We start from the raw sequence: 27051 nt of genomic DNA, 5'->3' as shown, positions 1-27051 counted from the left end.
TTTTTACGGTAAATATTCCTTTAAATCTATTATAAAACAGGTTTGATGTAAACTATGAAAGACTAAAGGCAGGGGGATTATTATCATAATGTATATAATTCACAGGCTTTTACAAAGCACAGCAATTAGTTTACTAAAGGCTGAGTTATGCATGATTCTGCAAATGGGAGTACACTTGGTCTCTACCAGGCATGTACAGGCCTACTCAATTGTTTAAAAAGACGAGCATGAAATTATTAATTTCACAAAAAGACAATAGATGAACAAATAAATAATGAATAGTAGGAAACAACTCTATCTTCTGACCTGTGACAGGTGGTAGACTGGGTGGTAACGGCCCTGGAGGTGGCACGGGGGGTCTAAGATTCACAGGTGGAGGTGTAAGAATCGGAGGAGGTGGAGGCAGCCCAGGAGGAGGTGGTCCTTCAACAACAGGTGGCTGTGCTGGGAAAGGCAGCATGCCTGGCAAATTCACATCTTCTACAACTACTGGGTCACTTCCATGATCAAAAGGACACATGTCTCCTCTCATACAAAACCCCTTTTCTGTAAGTAAATATCATCAGAAATAAATGTAAAAAGCTCTGGGAATATAAACTATCTCTGGAGCTAACAAATGATATCAAAAATAAGATTATTTTTAGTATTGGGCAAAATTATAATTTACATTTTTACAAGAGCTCTCTTCATTCTTAAATAAGCTATTATCAACTAATATTCTAAACATACACAATAAAAAAGAAAATTGAAATATGTATACTCAGTAAGTAAAGATAAATATATAAAGCTTTTGGCAAATACGCCTCATTATATAATACACCAATTACTTAATTTTCTCATTTAACATTAAAACCATACTGCAACTATGATTTCAGTATTAAGCATAATCTTTTATAGTAAATCCTTAAACATCTTTGATTTTCTCTTTGAAAAAAATCTTACATGGGTCCTAAATATATTTCAATAATCACTGATTTCTAAAGAATGATTTAATCAAAAATATTTAACTGGGCAGATTCTTTGAAAAGTAACTCAGATAGTCCAAAAATATTATAAACACAATCTCAACTGTTAATAGCAGTGGAAGATATCATGGAATTCACAAAGTAATCTCTTCTTTCCAATATCATAAATTCTTTATAAATAATTATACAACCTAAACCAATACTTTAGTATGAAACTTGTATATATTTACAAAGTACATACATACAAAATAAATTAGGTGAAATTACAAGAAAATATATCATAAAACAGCTAAGTGACTTACCATCATAATCTCGACACCGTTTCTTTGGCATTGGTGGCCTTACATAAGAGTTGTGATCTACCTGGTCTTCATGGAATTCAGACCAACTTTCGGTAGTGTTATTACCATGATGAGTAGGAGCGATTACAGTGATGGTGCTGCTCAGAGTAGGTACAGGGTAGTGGCTAGATGAAATATTAGATACTGAAGACACTGGTGTGTAATTATTTTCTAACGGATCTGTTCTATCCAGGTCATATTTAGGTTTCACCAGGTCCCTTTCTGCAACAAAATATAAATAACTTGTAAAATTATTTCTTAAAAGAAAAAAACAGTACAAACTTTACACAAATATTCTCCTTTTAAAAGCTACTTCATAGCTCACTAATCAAAGTGCAGAAAATAAGTGGTTGTGGAGTGCACAGTCCTCCCCGGACAGTTCTATCACAGCCCTGCTCCAAAAGATTCAAGAACATTGGAAGAGGAGGCAGAAAGATTGAAGGAGTCAAAGGTCAAGGAGATTATTAAGAGGCAAAAATAAGAGAAGCCTGATGAAAACTGTCCCCGGGACAGGGTAAGTCCATTTCATTCATAAAACAGTCAACAACATCTAACAGAGACAGAGGACTCAGGAGGACCCACTCCTGCTGACTGCTGCAATAGTATGGCCTATGTTATACTGGCTGTGCTACAGTGGATAGTGAGCTAGATTCACGCACATATAACTTGATCTATGTAGTGAATTCCAGGATTCATGAAGACATAGTGAAACCATGTCTGGAAAATGAATGAATGAATGAATGAATGAATGAATGAATGAATAATAAATCTTTAGATAGATAGATAGATAGATAGATAGATAGATAGATAGATAGATAGATATCTTTAAAAGAAAGAATTCACAGAAGTCAAGAGGTTCCTGTCTTTAATCCCAGTACTCAGGAGGCAAATCTCTGGATATTTGAGGATACTCTGGTGTGTATAGCTAGTTCTAGGACAGCCAGGCCACACATTGAGAAGCTGTCTCCAAAAAAGGCATTCTCAAAAATAATAAAAACCATAAAAGGCAACACATTAAGCAGCACAGAAAGGAGCCCTCAGTAAAGAAGTGCAGCCAAATCACAAACGAGTGATCACCAACCCCTGCTCCGCGTCCTGCTTCTGCTCCGCGTCCTGCTCCTCTCTCTATCCCTGTCTCGCAGCCTCTCTTTACTCCAGCTCCGACTCCGGCTCCTGCTGTAGCTGCGGCTTCTCCCTCTCCGTCTGTTATACCGGTCTCTGTATGAATCTCTGCGAGGAGGGTTTCGATCGTAATCTCTTTTTCGAGAACGATCGTCTTTTTTCCTCTCATCACGGCTTCTAAAAAATATATAACATTTATGTGAATAATGCTGAAGTAAATGTAAAAGCACTCCCAAATTACATTGTGTTACTATCAAAAGGCCAAAGGCAACTCCAAAACCTGAAACCTCTGAGTTTACTTATATTTATTGTAAAGCATTTAAAAAGAAAACCAAACTTATCTCTTAATTCTTATGTACAATTATCTATACAACTATATCTACACATACAGACATCTACACACATCTTATATTATAAATAATCTATATATCCAATCACATTTGCATATATCACCTGTATCATACTCTGAACACTTTGAAAGAAAATAGGAAAAATAATTCACTCACACTAAAGGGAAACTTGAAGTCCCTCCCCCAAACAACAACAACAACACACATAAAAAAATAAATAAATTAAAAAAAAACTCAAAAAAACCCAAAGGCCTAATATTTGCCTTGCTGTTAATGTTTATTATTTTACTGTTATTATTTGAGGCAGTCTTACTATATAGCCCAGACTGGTCTGTAACCAAGGGTGGCCTCTAACTCAGAATCCACTGTCTCTGCCTCCTGAGTGCTGGGATTATGAGTTGCCACCATCCCCAGCCCTGTTTTTATTATTATCATCAGCTACTTGTTACTTGTTATCAGATACTGTGTTTACTTATAAACATGCACATCTATCTACTATACTCTAACTTACTGGAATTATGTTGCCCTCTTCTGACTTGAATACGGACAATCTTCTCTCCCCTCCTTCCAACATTCCTCCTAGAGTCATTATTTAAAGTGGTAACACTTTTTTTTTTTTTTTTGGTTTTTTCGAGACAGGGTTTCTCTGTGTAGCCCTGGCTGTCCTGGAACTCACTCTGTAGACCAGGCTGGCCTCGAACTCAGAAATCTACCTGCCTCTGCCTCCCAGAGTGCTGGCGTGTGCCACCACCACCTGGTGAAGTGGAAACACTTTATATCTCCAATACTTTGTATATAAACAACATCCTCTATGATGTAATAAATGTATCTTGATAAGTTATAAAAAAAAAAAAAAAAAAGCCCAGAATAAAATTTCTCACTTTGAGGCACACTGTATCTGAAGTTAGGAAAAGCAATAACAATAGCAATTGATGTAAAAAGCACTGTTCTACCACTATCACCCCAGCACATCCATCAGAACTTGGTTCTTGGTACGAGGACCTGCTCTATTTCCCTAGACCAACAAAAGAGTAGCAGAGCTGGGTGTAATGATGCGGTGTACCTACAAATGTGGCAAAGGCCGGATTTGCCGGAAGTTGTATGCTACCTAACTGGCAAGGTCTGCCTCCCCGCACCCCAAGCCCAAAACCCAAAAGGGCAAAGCAAATGTAGATATGATGTGTTCCTTTGGAAAACAGAGTCAGTCTAAATAATAAAAACTAAAATCTTTAAGAATGCTTCAACAAGGGGAGGGGGAATCCAGGAAAGGGAAAATCATTTGAAATATAAATAAAGAATATATCGCATTTAAAAAAACAAAATCAAAAAAACCATGGGAACTGAAAAAAAAAAGAATGCTTCAACAAATCACCTATTGTCTCTGTATCGGGAGCTTGACTGGGGAGGACTATGATTCAACCTTCTGGAAAACTTCTTCTCACGCTCTTCCTCCTTTGTGAGCTAATAAAAAAAAAAAAAAAATCAGACAACTTTACCAATAGTAATTCTCCATTACATTACTATTTCAGTTAATATTAAGCTTAATTTATAACCGACACAAAATTATCATCACAAATGTTCGAGTAAAACTAATGTCTCTGCCAAATACACCCCTGTAGCTGTAACTGGTGAACTTAAACTAAATAATAAAGTCATAAATCCTTACTTTAGATAATAGTGACAGGAAGATATTTTAAGTAAATATCTTTGTTTTTACATAAAAAATAAACAATTTTATTTCTTGTTTCGAAAGTCTAATATATATTCATGCTTTCTGTTTTCTGGATTTGATCTCACATCATAGCACAGAAAACATATTAGTACTAATCAAGTGATTAAAAAAAGAAAATACACAAAAGAAAATATACAAACCCAAACAGTTCTCTGTCTTTTTAGAGGATCATGTCAGCTACATACTATTTCCTCGAGGCCTCTACTCATGTTTTATAGCTACTAGAAATCAACTACAAGAATATGCCTTAAGTCATTGTTACACTATCCAAATATGTTCCACAATATTGATTCCAGAGGACATTAATATATCTTTAGAAATAATTTACAAGTTAAACAAATTAAAGATATTGTCAGATTCTGTAAATACGCCAGGGCTTTGAAGATTGAGTATTTTAAGTAAGAACAAAGACATTCTGATGCAATCTATAAGTACTTATATCCAAGTTTATGTCAACCTTCCTTCCCAGCATCTACCCACCCCATCCCCCCAAAAAAAGCCCTGAATATGAAATAAACACCATATGAATTAATGAAATAAAAACATGAAAAGCCTAACTTGGAGAAATATTTCTTTCAACAATTTGTACAATCCCTCTCCCCATCAATTGTTTTTCTCTTCATACCCACTTCAAATTCTCTTGTCAATCCATAGAAAAACCTAGTACTAACAAAATGTATCTGATGCAGTTTTACTTAGGATTTGGACTTAAGTTTCAGGGCTGGCCTGAAACTTAAACCCTTATGATACCACAGCCTCAAGAGCTGGTATCATGAGCCTTGTATCTCCTGATGCATTTCCCCCCTTCTATTTGCCACAATGTATTCTTTCAAGCTAACATGTTATTAACATTCCATCCTACAAGCATACACAGCAACATATTAGACACACACACAGAGCAACAGTTATAGTACATGCCCAAATAGAAACTGTTAGTACTTCCATGATGTGTGACATTTTGATAATTCTAAAAGCTCATTAAAAAAACCTTTCACAACTTGTCAAAAAACTATAATAAAGGATTACTTCAGCAAGAGTCAGGATACTAAGCCTTTGTGGTCATCACCAGGCACTGGGACAGGGTCCAGAGTTGACCCAAGAGTTTTTGAAAATTAAAATATAATACTTTTAGATATTCCAGAAGTCGACAAAGGACATCACCTCAGCTGGTGGTTGAGCACATCCTCACATATGCACTCTTTCCATATGTATGTATGTAAATATTTATGTATATTAAATTTAGTAAATACACACACATAAAATTAACTACAAGCAACCCAAACTTCTACCCGTAGGCAAAAGTTTAATCATCTTCTGTCTGTCTCCTCCATATGGGCAAAGAGATGATCAGTACAATGGTGTCCTCCTTACACTGTAGCTTCCATACTTTTCAGGTATTATAAAAGTTATACAAGTATATTTATGATCTTCTCCTGCAGATAAAACTGAAGTGGATGCTGTGTGGGCATGTGTGTAAAAATACATACATTCAGATAGAGATAAAAAAATAATTCTAATAATTATTATACATTATGTATTACATATTATGCAATAAGCTGTATTGCTTATATATTCTGAGAGCACACTAGGAAGGAGAAAAATCAAGAGTCACATCCACTTCTCCAATAGTACAAGAATCTCCCAAGTAATAGCACTATCATTTACTAACGTGCCATGTGCCAAGCAGTATACCAACTGTTATACATACATTTTACTTGTTCCTCACTATAACCGTATTACATTTCCATTTCACAGCTATATAAAATTTTAAATTAATATTTTCAATGTCATGGAGTATAAGGTTATGCAAAGAGCAAAAAAGTCTAGTAAAGATTGGCGTGGAGGGCTACGAGGCGGTTCAGCAGTCTTGTAGCGAACCTGAGCCTGGTCCCAGCACCATGTCAGGCAGCTCAGCGCCACCTGTAACTTCAGGAGATCTGTTCCTGAACACTGGCACTCACATGCAAATTCTCACACAGATGCCCAAGCATCAATAGCATTAAAAGTAATACAATTTGTAAAAAGATGGGCTGGGTCAGGTGTTGGTGACATACACCTGCATGAGGAGGCAGAGCCTAAAGAATTATCAGCAAGCCAGAGGTCACCCTTCAAGTTCCAATCAAGCTAGCATACATAGTCCTTGTCTAAAGAAAATCAAAACCAAGACTCATTTAAACTAAAACTATCTGAAAAGAGAATATTATAGTGTGAAGGCCAGCAATTGTCTTCATTGGCACAACTGTCCTCAGTCACCTTGATTTTAACCAACTGAGAAAAATCTAAATTATTAAGGTTATTAGGCAAATGTAAATACAGATTATAAAATACAATTAAAAACTTCCAAACATTTTTAAGTATGGACATTTCTACTACACTGTGAACATCCCTGTGTTGGACTACCTTAAAAATATTATCTGACTAAACATATAACAGAGAGATATAAATAAATTTACTGTCCACAGGCAGCATACAAAACAGTTAAAAATGCTAAGCCTTAGAGGGGCCTACTTACAAGACTGGTCCTCAGCTACCTTCTGAAAACCTTGGTATCTATAGTGTTCCCATTTCCCAGTAAGAATAGCTCACTGAACTTGTTTGTTTGTAAAAACATTTGGTTTATGCAAACACTTGATTTGGGGGAGTCTAGAATTGTGTTTTATATTAGGTAGAGGATGTCTGTTCCAAATAAAAACTGAGCACTGCTGCTGTTCCAGAGGGCTTGGGCTCAGTTCCCAGCCCCTAAATGATGGCTCACAACCATCTGTGGCTGCAGTTCCAGGTCTTGTAGCTTGTGAGTACTAGGCACCAATGGTGCATAAACACCCAAACAAAACACCCATAAACAGAATGAAATAATCTTTATTTTTTAATACAAAAGAAGGGAGCACCCACTATCAGGTGCCATCAGGGAGAAGCTAAAAACTAGCAGGTGATCTTTCTGAGATGGGTCTGCCTTGGATTAAAATCTATGATGGATTTGCTCCTGTAGGCAAGGCCCAGGAGAATTTCATTTTAGGAAAGATTCCTGCTATTAATATGCTTTTCCTGTTGTTATTAAACACATATAACAATCACTAGGTCTTACCCTAGTGACTTTTTTGAGATCTCTGCAGAACATTGAGGATGTATTTTCTTGTAGTGATGCTAAATAGACAAATAGATGACTTTGTAATACTTAATGATTCTATAAGAATTCCTAGAATTAAATTAGTAATTATTAAGCTCTTTTATAGTGGGACTATTTTTAAGTTCTCACTGATAATCAAAACTGCAATGAGAACTCTGCCAGTCTTCAACTGACATGCGTTAACTGTGTCTAGGATAGTATGCAGGCATTCTACAACTTAGAGCACAATCCAAGAGGTTGTAAAACCATTATGCAAAGGTCATAAAAAGTGGGGTAATGATTTACTGGAGGTAAAGGACAGAAGATAAAATACTGACTGAGTATATCTACACAAAACTTGACTAATACCTAAGTTACAAAAGTTATGATTTTTGACTCTCCGTGAACCTGTGGACGCTGGTAAGGCGGTGAATGAGTGCTTAGCAGATGATTACTCCTAATGGATATACATGTAAACATTCTGTTCTAAACTTCTTACTCCATTTATGGTTTGAAGTTATGTTAAACTTGTGGTGAACTTTTCCCCATGTGAGCATGTTTCTGAAAGAGGTACTGGTGCTGAGAACAAGGAGAGGAGAAAGCCTTGATCCACTTTTGTCTTAGCCGACCCTGATTCTCTTTTACTCGATCCCATGCTGTTTTACGATGAGATGCTAAACAGTTTCTTGCCTCAGAGACAGCAAAGTGACTTCAGACTTTACATAGGTAACCTTTTTATTACTATGCAGCAACCCTAAATATCTGTAATACTCCTGCCAATGCTCTTCCCCTCCTCTGCCTCAAGAAGAACCAAACAAAAGAGAACTGCCAGGGCCGGCCCCCAGCACCCATGTCTCTTAACTTCTTCCTTAAAATACACAGTGCTGCTACAACTCACTCTAGGGGAATTAAGCACATTCCATGTGACCCCACCGAATCTAGACATCTACATCTGCACTTGTTTTCCCCCAGATTTCCTCTCTTAAACCATTTTTCTTTGTTAACTTTCAATTCTTTTGCATTAATAAATCATAGCCATGATAACTAAATTTTGAGTTTAATAAGTACTCCTAGAAAAGTCCCTGAACTTAGGAATGGGTATTTAGGACACCTAATAGAAAAAAAATCAGAAAAGAACAACTGATTATTTCTTCTGTGAAATTAAGGAACCAACACACAGTACAACAAATTCTTACCTCCTCTTTTTTTATATCTTTTTCTTGGTGCTGAAGAAAGTCTACCTTCAGGCTTCCTGACGATGGCTGCTCTGGAGGAGGTAGATAACTCTTTGTATTCACAGCATCAAAAAGTTTTTCAACAAATATCTGTGTCTCTAAAAATAAAACCAAAAGATTCACAGATCAAAAGATACTTAGTAAGATCTTCATCCCCCATTTCTACCCATCAAGCTTTTTAGCACCCTGACCAAAAGCTTGCCAAGCAGCGTATAACAGTACAAGTTCCAGGATAATCATTCATCCAAGCTTCAAGAGTAGAACAACAGAAGCCTGTCAGCAGGCTGCTTCCATCCAAGACTACTCTGTGGTGAACAGCACATGCAATGTGTAGACACAAATACTAGCCCTTATCTAAATGTGGGAAAGTACAACAAACACAAGTTGGAAACATGTCCTATACAACATTGTAAAAGTTTCTTTAAAAAAATTAAATTAAATAAAATAAATAAATAAATAAATAAATAAATAAATAAATAAATAAATAAATAAATAAAAATAAAGAAGTTTCTTTAGCACTGTTAATAGCCGGTCACTTTCTTAGTATATTAATCTATGTAACAAAACATGCACAAAACAAATTGAGGAAGCAAGCCATATATATATAATTAAGAATATGTGTATTCAACTTAGTCATAGCTAAAAGCTCTGTTACAACTAGAGCTTTAATTTTGTTAGTAGTCTGTACAGAACTTACTCAAATAATATTTTAAAACCAAAGGTATTACCTTTCTGAAGAAACACATCGAGCTGATCAATACATAACGCCTTTAATTCTTTTTCACTTTTGTCTTTCTTTACAAGAGCCAAAACATATTTTGCTAGGGCTGATGGATCGGCATCACAGCTAAAGAAAAAAAAAAAAAAAACAATGTTGAGTGAACATTCAGATTCATAAACATCACATTAAATATGAAACTAAAACCATGAACCTACTACAGAAAATCACTGGCAATAGAGAAAAATGAGAGACAACAAAGTCTTGTCAGGAAAGAGAAATACCACTGTATAAAAGCACAACCTTCAAAATGAAAGGAATCAAGAAAACTAGGACTAAAAAGCTCAATAGCTACAACACTGGCCCTCAACCTTCCTAATGCTGGGCCCCTTTAATACAGTTCCTAATGCTATAGTGACCTCCAACCATAGAACTATTTTCATTGCTACTTCATAACTGTAATTTTGCTATGAATCTTGATGTAAAAATCTGATATGCAGAATATCTGATATGTGACCTCTGTGAAAGGGTCCTTCAACCCCCAGAGAGGTCGCAACCCACGTGTTGAAAACTCCTAGCACTAAGTTTCTATAACTAAGATCAACTCTGTAACTGAGGCAGGGGGGCTTAGGGAGGAATGTCCATTTAGAGAGAACTGGAAAAATTAACTAATAATTACGGTAACTTGAGTGAGGGAATGACAACAGGAGTCAAGTAAAGGAGAGAGCAGGTCAGGAAGTGATATCTGCAGCATGTTCCTCCAATTCAAAAACAGCAAACAATTCTTAAACTAAATAAAACATGCTCTTTAAGGATCACTTTACAAATTCCACAACAAAATAATAGCAATAGCTAACTTTACTGAACTCATTCTGTACCATATGAGGCTAGCTCTATATACTATTATTTGGAAAACTATTGTTACTGAAGAAACTGAACAAAAACAAAACAAAACAAAAAAAGCTAAGTTGGTTTCCCAAGGCAGTTAAACAATAAATGAGCCAGTATTTAAGACTAAAACATTCTACTCTAAAAGCTCACCTTTGGGTCAATTGTAATTCCCCATTTGTGGGGCAGTGACCATGCCACTTGACAGAAGAACTGGTAAAGTAGTAGCAAGGTCAGAACCCCAGTAATTGAGACCCACAGGAGTCTGAACTATCTCCTGGAGCACATGACCACAACACCCCACTAAGAGGACCATGACAACCAGTCATGTAGCATAAAATCTAGAGTTCTCCATGCTAGTGAGGTATCTAAATAGGCCCCAAGTGTTTAGCCAATAAGCTTCCCTTCCTGGGCATTACTTCCTGCAAAAGGTATTTAAAATCTCTAGTTCACCCTAAGGAAGATGAATACATCTTCATTCACCATGAATACAACAGTTTGGACAAGCAAGTACTGTCACCTTCATCAAGGACAGAGGTGGCAAGAGGCCTCTGTCTAAGTCTCCCATAGAAGGCCCCTCTGTACTCCTAACACTTACTCGGAGCTAAGCTGGACCCCGCCCCAACCTCCCTTCCCAACCTCTCATGGTCCTCTGGGCACACAGAAGTTTGAGAACCATGCGGCTTCTCTCCTCCAGGCTGTTTGTCATCAGAGAAACATGGGCTGGGACCCCCTATCCTAGACTGTGTTTTGCCCCCAAAGTGGCACATCAGTGGCTTTCAGACACCCCAGAGGTGAGGCAGAAACTCAGAAGGATAGCCCTTTGCAATGAAACGCCCAGAAACCAGATAACTCATTTCCCTAAATGCCTAGTTTTACAACCACAAATTCCATCTCCCAGATTATTTTCTGTAAGAGCCCTTTGTAGCTGGATAGCCTTAGTCGCAACCCAAGGCAGTTAGCTCCCTTAGCTCCTGTCCTGGACTCTACCTTTCCTGGTTTATTTTCAAAGAGCATTTCACAAAGCCCCTAAATTCCTCAGACTCCCACACCCATGCCTTTGCTTCCAAGACCCTTTTAACATCCACTCAATGAAATATTGAGAAACAGACAAGCCACCTAGCTTAAATATAATGTGAAGGCTTGGTACAAAAACAACTACTTAATTCATAAAAAGACCATTTTTAAAGATTCTGACAATACAAAAATTTAACAGTAACTTTTAAATGTATGTAATATTAAGGGATCAAAGTAACAAGGGATTAGCTAGGCATGGTGATGCGCCCCTTTAATCCCACACTCAGGAGGTAAAGGCAGATGGATCTCTGAATTCAAAGTCAGCCTAGGCTATATAGTTCCAGGGTAGACAAAACTACCTAGAGAGAACTCTATCTCCAAACAAACCAAAAATACAAAGTGCCTGTTGCAAAAGCATCAAGACCTGATTTCAGGTATCTACTACCCAGATAATAGACAATGAAAGGAAAAACAAAACAAAACAGAACTCTGGGATGAAAGGGGCATTGTGGCACCCCTTGATTTTCTCAGTCACTTTTTTAGAGAAGTCAAATGCAATGCCAAGGGGCATTCAAGCAGTATCATGGAGAATATCCTGGGACAATTAAACGAGGGTGAAAGGGAGTGGCTAGCAAGGAACTACTGATTCTTTCAAACTTGCGAACAGTACATGTAATAAGCCTCCAAGCAAACCATGAAGTCCCAAGAGAATCTATATTTTTTCTCCAACAAAGGTCTGATCACAAGTCAACAAGAAGACAGAAATATCTAACTAACCTAATCCTAAATACCTGACCTATAAAACTGAGACCTTAAATGCCTGCTTTGTTGCTAAATTCCTGTATAACTTGCTACTCAATTACAATAAATCAATATTTCTCATAAAACGTGGTCATGTGCCCCAGGACTTTAAGTCAGTTGTAATCTAAATGGGGGGGGGGGACCACTTTAATGGTACATGAGAAACTACGAAAACTTCCTTTCGAAACTTACTTTGGGCTAGAGAAATGGGTCAGTGGTTAAGAGCACTGGCCATTCTTCAGAGGGTCACAGATTGATTCCTAATACCCACATGGTGGCTGACCTCTTCCAAGGCTCAGAACTGTGTGCAAGCATAGTTCATGACTATAAGGGGAAAAGGTGGCCCAAACCAGGGGAATCCAACAGAAAGAGCCCAAGGTGGGAATACAGCTGATACCACAGAAAGATTCCAGTGAAATGGAGAAAATAAACATAAAACATCTGAATTTCCCATGAGGCTTCAGTGACTTTTGACAAATTATACATACATTTCCAAAGCAGATTAACTGAGACCCTCTTTGAATGAGGACAGCAGTATCTATTTGCATAGGGCTCCAAACTAAATAACAGGAGAGGCAGAAAAGAAGGCTGCGAGCACAGGCGTACCCTTCTCGCTGCTTCCTGGTCACCAAGGAGTGAAATGCTCTGCTCTGCCATGTGAACTAAGATAAATCCTTAAGCTGTTTTGCCTGAGCATTCTGTCCCAGCAGTAACTGCCACCAATATGCTGCTCAATGACTGCATCCTGTCTCCTCAGCCACCTCACCACGTATTACTCTCACTCTGACCCATCCCCAGTTTCTAAGCAGCGACATTTAGCATTTTATTCATATGAGATGGTATTCCCTAGTTTACCTAAGAGTTTCCCAAATACTTATAGTAAAAGTTTTTTTCCTTTTCCAATTGGGGGGTGGGGTGGGGCGGGAGGTAGACAGATATGCTAGGTATCAAACCCAGAACCTCAAGCATGTTGTCAGTTTCTTACCACTGAGCTAAATTCACAGCCCCTTTCTTTCATAAGTCATTGCATCTCTCTGTATCTTTCTTTATTCTTTTAAGCTCCCTTCCCTCCCGATAACACTTTTTTTTTTGGTAGTTCTCAAGGTTTCCTTCCAGAGGTGAGTCATTCTTCCTGTGACACTATCTTCCAACATTATTAGAATTATGCTCCAATGGCTTAGTTCTTGATAAATAACATTACAAATTTCATAACTCCAACATTATAACAGTTGTTGCCTACCAAGGTGTCCTATTTTTCTGTACCTTTCTTAGGAGAGGCTGTGGCCTGGTCCCAGGAAAGCAGGCTTTCCACTCAAAATGGTCAAGATCAGATCCTTATGCGGAAGCCTACAAAGTCCTGTATCCTCAGAGAGACTCTATGAACCTCAGTTTCTCAGTTTCGGATATAAGCAGCTGTGTGACAGCGGCATGGCTGCTCAGACAGGAGGCATGAACCATGGTCCCTGAGGCCAAGCACTCACTGAGTAGCAGCCTGCGTACTCATTCAGTCTATTCAAAATATTATTTGTAAATACTCTTCCTCTACCATCTGTAAAACATTATGAATGTCTGAGATGTTCCTTTCCTTCTTTTGCTGAATTTAATGTTTTATTCTTGGGGATAGTTTTTGCATATTGATCCTACTTGCTCAACAACATCTCATCAACAATTTTATGATATCCAAGATCACCATTTTTTATAGACATAGAATTTTTTTAAGTATTTAGCCTAAAATGTGATAAAATATTGAAGTAATCCATCAATTAATATGGACGTATGAATTCAGATGAAAGATGGGGAAAGAGTGTCAGAGATTGATTCCTAATACCCACAGGGTGGCTGACCTCTTCCAAGGCTCAGAACTGTGTGCAAGCATAGTTCATGACTATAAGGGGAAAAGGTGGCCCAAACCAGGAAAATCCAACAGAAAGAGCTCAAGGTGGGAAAACAGCTGATACCACAGAAAGATTCCAGTGAAATGGAGAAAATAAACATAAAACATCTGAATTTCAGGACTGGAGAGATGGCTCAGTGATTAAGAGCACTGACTACTTTTCCAGAGGTCCTGAGTTCAATTCCCAGCAACCACATGGTGGCTCACAACCATCTGTAATGGGATCTGATGCCCTCTTCTGGTGGGCACACAGCTACAGTGTATTCACATAAATGAATCTTTTAAAAAAAAAAAAAAATCTGAATTTCCCATGAAATTAATAGCTTCAGTGACTTTTGACAAATTATCCAGATTAATATAATTACTTAAAAGACTAAAAATAAAACTTCATCAATTCTGAATATGCCTTAATAGAACAAATGTTTTTATTTTTAATAATAGTGGAGTTAGAAAGGCCCACAGCTTCTGCATGCACATGCACACGATAAGCCCTAGTATCACAGAACTGCAGAGATGGAGGGAGGAGCAGAGGAAAGGAGGGAAGGAGAGAGGGATGAGAAATTCAAGGTCATCTTCCCCTTGACCAGCCTGAGCAAGGAAAAGACCCTGTCCAGAACACTGATACCCAAGTTTTCTAATACTGCTCCAAAATTATTCTGAATATATTTTCAATTAAATTGGGACCAGGCAGATGTATACTAGGTGAGGACACTTTCAATGAAGCCTACAATATGGATTAATTTCCTGAAAAACACATAGAAATAACTTCCTCCCACATGATATTCTCTAACTCACACACAAATGTAATTAAAAAAAAAAAAAGGTTTTTGTCCTTTAGGGCTAGAGAATGGCTCAGCAGTTAAAAACACTTGTTCTTCTCCCAGATCCCAGAAGACTCGGATTCAACTGCCAGTATCCACATTACCAGTCACAACCGTCAATAGCTCTAGAGTTCTCTTCTCTGTTCCAATGTCCCTGCACACACATGGTGCAAAGACATACATGCAGGAAAACAGCTGTGTGCATAAAGTAATATTATTTGAATTTAATTTAAAAATTATAGGTATTTTTCAGCTCAAAAAAATCTCAAGACTAAGTATATTAATCTTTAATTTTTTCTAAGAAAACAGATGTTCTGCCAAATTGGAATTACAATCCAAATTACAAGAAGGAATTTGATAAGCTTGTTGAACACAGTAATATATATATATATAAGAATTACTAAAGAGTCAAACAGCTATGGTAAAAATATCTTCACCACTAAGACAATGCTTTAGTTAAAAAGAAAAATCTGCTTGCTGTCTTTTAAATATTATATCCCTTTCAGGCCCATTTAGTACTAAACTAACCCTTTCCTTGAAGAAGTCTAGTTGGGGGAGGGAGAGTTGAAGAAGGAAGAGGAGGAAGAGAAACACCTGCAGCATCAGCAGGATAAACTCCAAAACAACTGGGCTTTTAAGGTTCCTTATCTGAGGTTATTTCTACTTTATCCACAAGTAACTAACATACTACTCCTGGGTCGGCATTTCACTTTCTAGGAACCAAAGCTACCCATGAGCCTTCAGAGGTGCTCCAGATGCAGACTCCAGCAGAGTCGGGCAGTGTCTTTCTGCACCTCTCTCCTCCTTACTCCCCAGAACCCCAAACTGTGGGATTCACTATGTGAATCAGTCTGCACCAGCACTGTCATGCCCTTCCCCCCGACCCACACTGCTGAGGTCACAGATGTGAGTCACCAAGGGCAGCACACTTACAACCTTCAAAACTCAAGATGGCAGGCCTCGGAATGTATGTTACTACAGTTAGAAGAACAAATAAATTATCTGCTGAACTGCATTTTTACACTTGTTAGATTTTTAATCACCCATTTTTCCATTTGTAATGAATGACTCTACTTAAAAGTTAGGAATTTCCATATCAATTTGTTTTAGAAAATAAATGGAAAACAGCAGGGAGAGTACAGAAATAGGAGTATGCAGAAATTTTTGAAAACTCCGAGTACAGGCTATAATTTATACTGATACAGTAGCACCTGACACTTCTTATAAAAATATGAGAAAATAGAACTTACCGGCCATGATAAAATGAGTAACATCACAAAACAACTTTACCTGAACTGTTGTACTTCAAGAACCAAGAATGGGCATGGCCCAGCTTTCAAGCATCTATGTCTTAGTAAAGTTTCCAGCACCAACATTACTCAACCAATTCCTAATAAAAATAAAATGTACCCACATGGAAACTACATTGGAGAAATAGTTCATTGCAGAATTATTTACATAACCAATAAATAAAAACAACCCAATGGTAACAGCAATATGGTGATGTAACCCTGGTATGGATCACACAGCAAACTCAATTTTGGTCATTTTAAAAGGTGGAAAAATTATGTCGATCCTGAAAATGCAAAAAATGAAGAAAAGCACTTTGCTTTTCACTCTAAAGAATTCAACAAGGAAGTCCAATTCTTACTACACAGTGACTAACTTAATAAATTAAAGAAAAGAATATAATTTTTCTTAAAAATTATTGACCTTAGATACCTATGAATTAGGCATCTTGATTGAAGGTGGAAATGTAATCCTCACTGTGAGGCCTTTGAGAAGTAATTAGGATTAGGTGTGCACATTAAGGTGGGGCCCACAGAATGGAGTAAGAGGCTCTTTGTGCTACTGCAGGGTAGCATATCAAGTGAAGGCCACAAGATGAAACAAAAATGCTGCTGCTGGCTTCCTTCAAGGCTGACAAGTGAAGGAGAGAGGAAAAGGGCCTGTGTTCCCTCCCACTCTCTCCTTTGAGTTCACACCTATAGTGACCCTAAAGACCTCCCGCTAAGATGCAGTTTTCACCAATGTGAACCAAGCCAAATGTTTCAGAAAACAGATCAATATATAAATATCAATTATATTTTTAAATACTAATAACAGTTACAAACTGAAATTTTTAAGTGCTAGTTATAACAGGGGAAAAAATCTACACTTTGTAAGACCTCACCAAAGAAAACTATAAAAACATTGCTTGCATGTAAGCAAAATATCTCAGAAAAGTGGAATAAGAAATCTCAAACTTATTCCACTGCTTACAAACAGAAACCACATTTTAAATAAGCTCTTTCTTGGTCTAGAAATGATCACTTGTACAGTGTTTTGTTTAATGTAAACGTGACACAAGTAGATCTGGGTGAAAGCAAGCAAGAAAACCTGTAAGTTATCTTCTTAATTAATGATTGATGAGAGGGGCCCAGGCCATTGAAGGCTGGGACACAACCCCCAACCCCTGAAAAAAAGGGGGGGGGGGATGGGGATTTTTAAAGCTTGACTTACCCTGGGCTAGTGGTACTGGATTCTACCAGAAAGCAGGCAGATCAAGCCAGAGAGCAGCACTCCTCCAGGCCAGGCTCCTGGCTCTGGCTCCAGCTCTGGCTCCGGCTCCCGCCCATTCTGAGTTCCCCCCCTGGCCTCCCTCAATGGATTCAGGATATGTAAGCTAAAGAGACCCTTTCCTCCCTAACTTGTGTTTTGGTCATGATATTTCATCATAGCCAACAGTAACCCTAACTAAGGTATACACTAAAAAGAATTTTTCTTCCTCCCAGAAAGAAGACAGTGAGAGGATAATAAAATCTGGTAAGAATATACCCACTTCATCTCATTTATTCTCTCTGGAAGAAAAGGAGGAGGAAAAAAGGGGGGGGGGATTTTTAAAGCTTGACTTAGCCATTTTCAACATGCATACACCAGACAAGGTAATAATATATCTATTTTGCCCCCAATACTACTCCTATCTCGTTGTGAATGGGCCTGGATCTAGCTGATAGAGATTCCTAGTATCACGGCAGATCCTTGCAGATCCACCACTGGAGGGATCAGATTTAAATATGGCTTACAAGATTAGGTTTTAGTTGTTGCTCCCAGAAATTGAGTTACTATTGTTTCTGAACTAAGTTTGTGTTGAGTTATCTGAGTTCAGAAAGAAAGGTTCAGCGCCAAAGTGTGGGTTTGCCAGATGTGCACCACAAAGGCTGTGGAGGATTTGAAGCATGGAGTTGGCATGGCAGCAACCCGCCACTGGGAACCTAGCAAGCTGGGTAGAGACATTTCAGGAGCTCCAAGCCAGTGAATCTCCACAAATCTCCAGAGTATGGCTGGCCAGACCACCAGGGCAGAAAGTTAGAGGCACAAGCACAGTAGAGTGCTGGGTCTACTTTTTTAAATATTTCACTCAACACTATCTTATAGTGAAATATGGGTGAAATAATTTTACTGGAGAAGCACCATAATCCAGCCAAAATAGTAAAACAAATTTAAAAAAAAAAACAACAAAAAAAACCTGCTAAATTTAGTAACTCAGAATTCAAATGGAAACTTCAAATAAGATTGCAACACTAAAATATGGTCTTGAAAGGCATTTATCAAGTAAAGAACATAAGGAAAGTATTTAACATACATATTGAGCCAGTAATTAATTATATAATATTAATTCGTTCACCTACTAAAATTAATGCAATTAAAATCATTTCTTTTGTCCAGCTCCATGAACAGAGCTGACCTGCACACAGAAACACACACCATTTTCCTAAATAAACATGAACTCTTCAGTGCTTACCCTCAAAAAGATTACTAAACTATTTTAACTAAATTTAAGATTTAAATTTTTAATCTTAAGCTGGCACAGAAGAAAATACATGTGTTTAAAGACTGAGGCCAGCCCGCAAGGCTACAAAGTGAAACTTTGTTAAAAACATAAAACAAAATAATCTACCAGCCTGCTAGGATACAAAGTGAAACTTTGTCTCAAAACAAAGATTAAAAAGTTCTAATTCTGAAGGTGCTATGAAACAAAGAGAGTTCTAGTGTGATTGCTAGGTCGCTAGGAGTGCCTGCCACACTGTTTGATCACCTTGAGTTCAATGCTCAGAATCCATACGGTAAAGAGTCTACTAACCACCACTGGCCCTCTAACTACCATGTTCCAGCGCCTACACGCACACAAACAAGCAGATGTTTTAAAAAATTGAAGTAAGCTCAACCGTGGCACATGCCTTTAATGGCAGTACTTGGGTGGCAGAGGCAGGCAGATCTCTGAGCCCAAGGTCAGCTTTGTCTACAGAGTGAATTCCAAGGCTACACAGAAAAACCCTTCCTCAAAATAAAAAACCAAAATCAAAACAAAATAAACAGTAAGTATTGAAATAATAAGAGAAACCCAAAGAATCTATTTTTAGTTCTGTTCATGACAGCTACTCTGAAAAGTGAGGTAACAGTGTGGGTTTAGTTTTATCCAAATGAGCTTCCCACTCTACTTAAGATTTTCAGTCAACAAAGTAGAAATTTCAACTAATACATTTAATGCTGAAGTCTGTCACATACATTGTTCTAGGTGCTATGAGAACAGGAACACACTTAAAGCCTGCTTTCAACTGCCAGAGAATCCAACAATGATGCTAAAACAAGTAACGGCTAACACATGTATTTTGCGTGTAATTCATGTCATAAGTTATGTTAAGACTAATTAAAGAGTTATGTTGGAAAGAGTCACTACCCCAACTAGACAGAACACAAGTAAGTTTCTGGAAGAAATGGACCATGTCAGGTCTGTATTTTAGTACTGACATAACACATATACATAAAAGATATGTATACAAGTCAGGAAGCACCACCATACACACAGGCTTCAGAATTACATGTCTTAGGAGTCCGTCACCATCATTTACTGGCCATATTCATGTAAGACTGCAGCAACAGAATAGGTCTTGAGAGCCACTTATCAAAAGTTATAAACTAATAGAATATTCATAGCCAGGAAGATGTAAATGGCCCTAAGAGTCTATTTTGTCTTTAATGGAACTTAGTTCACATTCAATAAAGTGTCAATGATCAGCATAGAATAAGCTGTCAGTTAACTTTCACTTCTTAAAATTGGAGAGAGGGAGGGGGCCAATATAAACAATATGGTAGAGAATCACAAAGAAAGTTTAGCTTCGCATAAATTAAAATGCACATAAAAAGCAATAGGTTAAGTGGAAACTAGCAAGAATGCACATGTAAGAAAAGTATGGGTATAGTTTTTGCTTTTTGTTATTTCTGTTTAGTCTCTATTCAGGGTGGCAAACTGACTTACTATGCCAAAGCAGCTACTCAGCAGTAGGAGAGAATTTGAATCAAGGTTCAGGGGTAAAAAAGATCACTGTGCAAGCACATGTGCACACACACAGAAACTGTCCATAATTCACAATAAAAAATAAATTTTAATCAAGTTTTAAAATATACTTGTTAGTAGAAAATATAAGCAAAGAAAAAAGTACTACAAAAACTCCAGGGCATATCCTTCAAACTGAGTAGAATGCTTTTAGAACCTTGTTCCTTTTCAAAAGGGTTACTGTAAATAAAAGTCTAAGAGTTTAAAAAGAAATGTATACCATAATGAAAACAATATACGATCCACACTACAATGTAAAAGCATATTAAGAACATGCAGGACTCTGGAACAGTGGTTCTCAACCTTCCTAATGGTACAACCCTTTAATACAGTTATTCATGTTGTGACCCCCCACCATAAAATTATTTTCATTGGTACTTCCTAACTCTAATTATCCTACTATTACGAATTGTAAATATGTGTGCTGTCCAACGGTCTTAAGCAACCCCTGTGAAAGGTCTCTCTCACCCCACAAGTTGAGTTCTCCTGCTCTAGTGTATAATAAATAAGGCTTGAATCTAAATAACTGTGAGGTCTGTGCCTCACTGTCATCAACCCCAGCAGAGATAATGCTCATCAAGTAAAATGGAGTGGGAAGCCCAGCGACCCATGCAAACGCTAGTGGCTGCAGGAGTAGCCAAGTAAGCTCCTAATCAAGCGGTAGTTAAGGAAGGAGGGACAACTGTAGACTATTGAATGTCTCATTCTCTTCTAGCTACACAAGCAAACAAATAATTATCCCTAACTATACTACTAAAGAAAGGTTTGCTTGCCTCGATCACTAAGCTAACTGAATGGCAGAACTGAAATTTGAATACTGACTTATGAGAAAAAGAAGTTTGTTTTCATTCCTCTATGTAACCTACCTTCACAGTGATGCACAGCGACAGAAGCAAAGCCTAAGAATCTCCATCTTTACAATTAAACACCAAAATCTCAACATTAGTCTGTCAATTTTAATTCTTAAAAAATTAAAGGATTTGGTTGTATCTTGAAGAATTCCTTCATATCAAAAAAATGATTTTATTAAATTACCACATGTGGTTAAAAAACCCACAAAAAATAAATAGTAAAGAAAACTATATCTATTTAAAAAAAAAAATGAAACCTTGGGAAAGCAGATCAAACACTTAAGATTTATGCACTTTCTGAAAAGGATTCTAACAGTACCAGAAATAATCTCAAGAATTGACAAATGGGTTTACCTGAAATTAAGAGGCACAGAAAAAAAAAAACAACAAAAAAAACCCAAACACAACAACAACAACAAACAATAACCAGAGTGAAGAAAAAACCTAGAGAATAGGAAAATAATTTGATAATTTGCCAACTTTACTTCAGACAGGAATTAATAACTGATCTCTATGGACAACAAAAATCAACACCACACACACACACACACACACACACACACACATACAAACACACACAAAAAAGCCAATGAATAAATAGATGGTTCTCAAAAAAAGAAAGAAAGAAAGAAAGAAAGAAAGAAAGAAAGAAAGAAAGAAAGAAAGAAAGAAAGACAAATGGCCAATAAATAACCTTAGCCATCAGAGAAATGCAAGTTAAATTCTTTCAGGAGGCTGGAGAGATCAGTAAAATGCCTCTCTCAGAAGTATGCAGTTAGAGCGTGAGGGATGGGACTGGACAGGTAGATCCTAAAGCTCACTGGCCAGCTACCTAGCCAAATCAAGGAACTCCAGGTTCAATGAAAGACTTTCTCTCAAAATATAACGTGTACAGCAGTAAGAAAAGTGCTTGATATGGACTATTGGCTTCCAGGTTCTGGCTCACCCCAAGCAGAATGGTCAGGATCAAGAAAACAAAAGCTGGCTTGGATGTAAGGTATTAATAAGTCTTATATAGTGGCGGTACAAATATAAATTGGTGCAGCCCCTATGAAAGTCAGTATGAAATTCCTCAAAAGCCTAATGGTACCAAGCTTAAGTATACATCCGAAAAGGACTTTAACTCAACATAATACAGAAACATTTGTATATGTATGCTTACTGCTTCACTATTAAAAACAGCTAAGAAACAGAACCAGCTAGATATCCAACAGTTGGATGAATAAAGAAATGTGGTGCATTTACAGAGAAGAATCTTATCAGTCATAAAGTATAAAATCGTGACGTACACAAAAATAGATGGCACTGGAGATTACTGTATTTAGTGAACTAGGCCAGACTCAGAATAAGAAACTGTTCATCTTCTCTCATTGGTAGAACTTAAGTGCAAATGTGTTCTGTGCCTATGAGACAGAGACAAACTGATAGTGTGAGAGATCTTATGGAGGAGAAATGATGAAAGCAGAAAGTAATGAAACAGACATGAACACAGAAAGGAAGACTATTGAGAGGAGAGGAGAAAGCAATATGTGAAGAGTGAGGTCAAGGCCACCATCAGTGAGAGGGGGGAATAAAAACAAAGTATAATGGCATAAATATATGTGAAGACTATAATAAAACCCATGACTTTTATATGCTAACAAACAAAATTTAAGGTTGAATCACCATGACAAAATACTGGTTTTTTGGCTAGGATTTCACATTACCAAAATTACCAAATTTCACATTACCAAAAATGTATGAATAGGTAAAAGACTAAGCAAACAGGTGAAATCAAAAGACATCAATTCTAAGCATTGAGAGAACATTTCAATACCTAAATGGTTAATGATTTGTAGAAAAAAATGAACAGAATTCTGCTACAACTACAGAACTTACAATTGAATAAACAGATGCACATATGTGTCCTCGGGGCTGACAATGCGACCAGTCTTTCCCATCCGACCTCACTCTCCGCACCCCTCAGAACTCAGCTACCCTAAACCCTTTGCTGGCTTCTACAAATGGCTTCAACAGCACACAAAATGATTAACTTCCCTCAACAAAGTCCTGTGTGATCTCCAGCGCCTCTGGCATCCCTAACCATTGCTAGTCTTCCTCTGCTCTTTCAATCTCTTTTAGTTTCTCCAGTGTCCCCATCTCATTTTTAGGACATTCATGAACTATGTTCTCCTAAGCTAGAAAGCTCTTCTCCACCCTTCCAAGCTGGGTCTACTGCTGCCATTTCAAAGCAGCCTTTAACTTCACATAATGCATTACCAAAGCATACTCGAATTCTTTAACACATACAGTATTACAATTACTTGTTCAGCATCTGTCTTCCCTACCAAATGAAAAGTTATTTCATCCTTTGCCAAATAGTATTTCCCACACTGATTAGCACAGCATACGTGAAGTACTCAAAAGTTTGCTAATACATTCACAGTTCAGATTAGTCAAAAAAACTAAAAATAAAAATAAAATCATGCACTACTTCACTACCATGAATTGCTAAAAACTAACTAAAGTTACTTCTTATTCCTTCATCAGACGGTATGTGTTTTATTAATTACATGTCAAAACTGCAAAAAACTTTATGTAAAAAAAATTAAAAAGCAAAGATGGTAAATAACTAAGCTTTTTTAAGTCATTACCTAGAATAATAATAAAGAACACATCCAAATTAAAAGAACAAGAATAGGAGCTAAATTTTACAATGTACATTAGAAAGGGCCACTGGGTAGACTCTACTAGCCATAACTGTTTATTGTAATCATGGAAAGTATCAGACATCTGAGTAGTTGCTACAATAAATGTGCTTTGTTTGAATTAAAGAAAAACTAAAAGCATATAGACTAAGTATATATGTTTTAGGTTATTGAGAAGAACATGAAATGGCAGTACAGTTGATTTGAATGTGCTAATTACATGCTGGGTAGTATTCTAGGAAAAAATACATACACACATACACACACACACTCATTATTTTCCCCACTTTACAGATGGAAACACAAGCATAAGTGACTTTTCCAGTATTATATAACTTGCAGATGAGTTGCTATAGCACAATTCAAAGCTAGTCGTCATTAGGCCCTGGGGCTCTCCGTCTCACCTGTTACACATGTTACCATTGACTTTCCAATCCAAAGAAAGAAAAAAAAATGTTTTTTTTTGTTTTGTTTACTTAGAAGTGGAAGGTACTGAAGATTTCATCTGGGCCTTGCATGTCTCATATGCCACCAGCACTAGGCTATACCCTCCGGATCTCTGAAAGAGAATACTCTAATCAACTACTTTGCTAAGACCTACAATGACTGGCTACTTTGCCAAATCTAAGAGCTTTGAACTTATTGCATGTATCAGTCTGTAGAATCTCACCAGGTTAATAAGCCCCTGCTTTTGCCATACCTCCTACCTCAATCCTGTCCATCCCTTATCTACACATTGTTCCCAGGAAACCTCCCACAATTTCATGGCTTCAAATCCTATTAGCATAACATTTTATCTCTCTAGTCCTGGCCCAAGTTCTAGACTCCAGCATCCAACTTTACTTAAGATGAATAACTAGCACCTCACACATCATCATCACAGCGTGTCAACAGCCATCCCTTCCCTACCCAGACTGCCCTCAGCCTTCCACATCATCCATCCAGTTGTCAGTTGTCAACACTAACCTTGAGGCTTCATACTTGATTTTTCTGTTCCTTTCTTCCACATCACTCTATCAGGAAGTTCTGTCAGACCTACTTGTGAAGTGCATGTGGCTCCATCTCCACCATCACCCAATCAGTCTCAGCCTTCAATAGAGTGTCCCTTCATTTAACTCTCAACACCTTAACTCTCCACACAACACCCTTATTTGACGTCAAATCAGTCCTGGCTGGCTTTAAATAACCTCTTTTTCTAGTGTGTGTTAAATAAGCTCTTAATTCCTCACCTCGACCTAAAACCCTATGGCTAATTCCATGTCTTCCTTTTCTCTTCCCTCATTTTTCTCGTTTTTGAACAAACCACCATCACGTCCTCTACTAGGCCTTTCATCTACTCTTCATTCTGAAAACACAGAGGGTCCTTTTCTCCTCTTTAAGTTTTATTAACTATTACTCGCTCAGACAGCTTCACTGACCAACAACACTGAAGCAGCAGCCGCCATCCAAGCACGTTTACATGGCCATCGACTATCAGGTCATAACTGGGCATAACTGAACGTGTATCTTATTGCAGCTTATTAACCTGGGAGAATGTTTAAATCCTGCCCCAAAGCTCCCCACAGTATACGGTAAAAACTTAAATGTATGCATTAAATAAGTGAATTGTCTGCCACTGCATTTTAAGTTGCTATTGCAAATCGGCGATACAGAAAACTACCTATGGTATATTTTGCATTAAATACATAAAATATTCCTAAAAAATTTCAGCATTTCAACAGTCGCACAAACTAATGAATCCCTCCTTAAACTGCTAAATATTCCATACGGATAGAGATTTGGGCTTCCCCCCCCCCTCCTTCTTCAAATTAGTAGGGTGTAAGTGAAGAGGGGATTGGGGTTTACTGGGTCTAGCACCTGTTACATCTTCAATCAGTTAAGAGAGGTGCGTATGAGCCAGCCACCACATGGAAGACGTGGCCTTTCTTTAAGGGACTGTAAGTGAAACCTTAGGTATAAACTCGAACCTCCCTAACCCCTAATAAAAAGCCATGCACTTCGTTTAAGAAACACTGTAAAATAATCTACGGGCAGGAGGCTAAGCTAGCACTCGGGAAAAGCCAAGAATGCGATCTGGAGGGCCTCAGAGAACACAGGTGTATGGGGAAGTTCAGTAGCAGTCTACACGTAACGGGAAAAAAAAGCAGGACACACCGGTTCAAAGATCAGTTCAACGATTAAAATAAAGCACAGCTCCAGCTTTGGCTGTCTTGAACCTGGACGGGAAGGTGGGAGAACAGAGAAAACAGAGCCTTAGGACCCCGGGTCTTCGCTCCGGCCTCCAGCTCAGGCTTTCTGGGTAGACTGCACCCACCGATCCGTGCGTGCGCCCATCGAGCCCCCGCCGCCGCCATCCCCGCCACCCCAGCTCCCCGGGGGACTCACATGGGCTCGAGGGTCTTGCTGAGCCAGGACTTGAGTGCCTCGAAGTTTTCAATGATCATCTTAGACACCATCCACCGCGGCCCCGAGGCCGGTCACACTCCTGCGCTCGCCCAGGTCGCCGCCGCCCCCTCCTCCGCGCGCCGTCCGCGTGGGCAGCGGTGGGAGGTGCCGGTGGCGGGCTCCCGCGAGCCGCGGAAGGCGAGCACCTCGGCGGGGGCCGCCGCAGGCCACGCGCCCACCGGGTACCGGGAGCTTCCCGTCCGCGGACCCCGGCCCAGGCTGAGGCGGCAACCGTTTGCCGGGCCCTCCCCCCTGCCCCGCTCCCCAATGAATCCTCCCGAAGGCGAGCCGAACGCGCTTGGACACGGGCTTTTCTCTCAGCTTTGGGATTAGGTGCTTGTTGGCAACGCGGCAGAGCAGAAGTGAAGAGAGCGAAAACGAAGGGCAGCTCAATGGGAACGGTTCGGGGGGTCTTCCCGGCTTCCAGCACCCCCAAGAAGATGGCTGCCGATAAATCTCGCGAGAATTAATTGAAGTCTCGCGGTGCGTCCCAGAGCATGCTGGGAAGAAACGCAAGTTCGGCGGAGCGTACGCTGGGGCAGATACAGTGGTATGTTTTGTACTCGCTAGCGTTGAGGCTTTAGTCCCGTTTTGTCCATCGGCTTTTGTAGTGAATAAGCACAGGCGCCGTCTTATCTCACAAGCATGGAATGGCCGCTGACTCCCAGATCTTGTCCTCTAAGAGGATTGTGCGTGTCAGC

At 38.5% G+C, this 27051-nt stretch overlaps 1 protein-coding gene across 10 annotated transcripts in view; it reads right to left on the bottom strand.

Annotated features, from left to right (window-relative positions):
* Nucleotides 1–26819, bottom strand: part of Rbm26 (RNA binding motif protein 26) — a 68544-nt gene extending 41725 nt beyond the window's left edge. For 5 of the 10 annotated variants that reach the window (XM_052190727.1, XM_052190728.1, XM_052190733.1 and 2 more), the window contains exons 1-7: nucleotides 26291–26818; nucleotides 9580–9698; nucleotides 8813–8949; nucleotides 4151–4239; nucleotides 2388–2605; nucleotides 1268–1528; nucleotides 307–546 (exon numbers count right to left, since the gene is read on the bottom strand). In XM_052190727.1, the coding sequence (XP_052046687.1) occupies nucleotides 307–546; nucleotides 1268–1528; nucleotides 2388–2605; nucleotides 4151–4239; nucleotides 8813–8949; nucleotides 9580–9698; nucleotides 26291–26361 (1135 nt within the window). In that variant the 5' untranslated portion in view covers nucleotides 26362–26818. Of the gene's footprint in view, nucleotides 1–306; nucleotides 547–1267; nucleotides 1529–2387; nucleotides 2606–4150; nucleotides 4240–8812; nucleotides 8950–9579; nucleotides 9699–26290 lie in introns of all 10 variants that reach the window. The other 5 variants (XM_052190729.1, XM_052190730.1, XM_052190731.1 and 2 more) reach the window with 2 other exon arrangements.
* Nucleotides 26820–27051: the final 232 nt, after the last annotated feature.

This window comes from Apodemus sylvaticus, chromosome 8, assembly GCF_947179515.1.
Source record: "Apodemus sylvaticus chromosome 8, mApoSyl1.1, whole genome shotgun sequence".
Classification (NCBI taxonomy): Eukaryota; Metazoa; Chordata; class Mammalia; order Rodentia; family Muridae; genus Apodemus; species Apodemus sylvaticus.
This window is presented reverse-complemented; position numbering and strand designations above follow the sequence as displayed.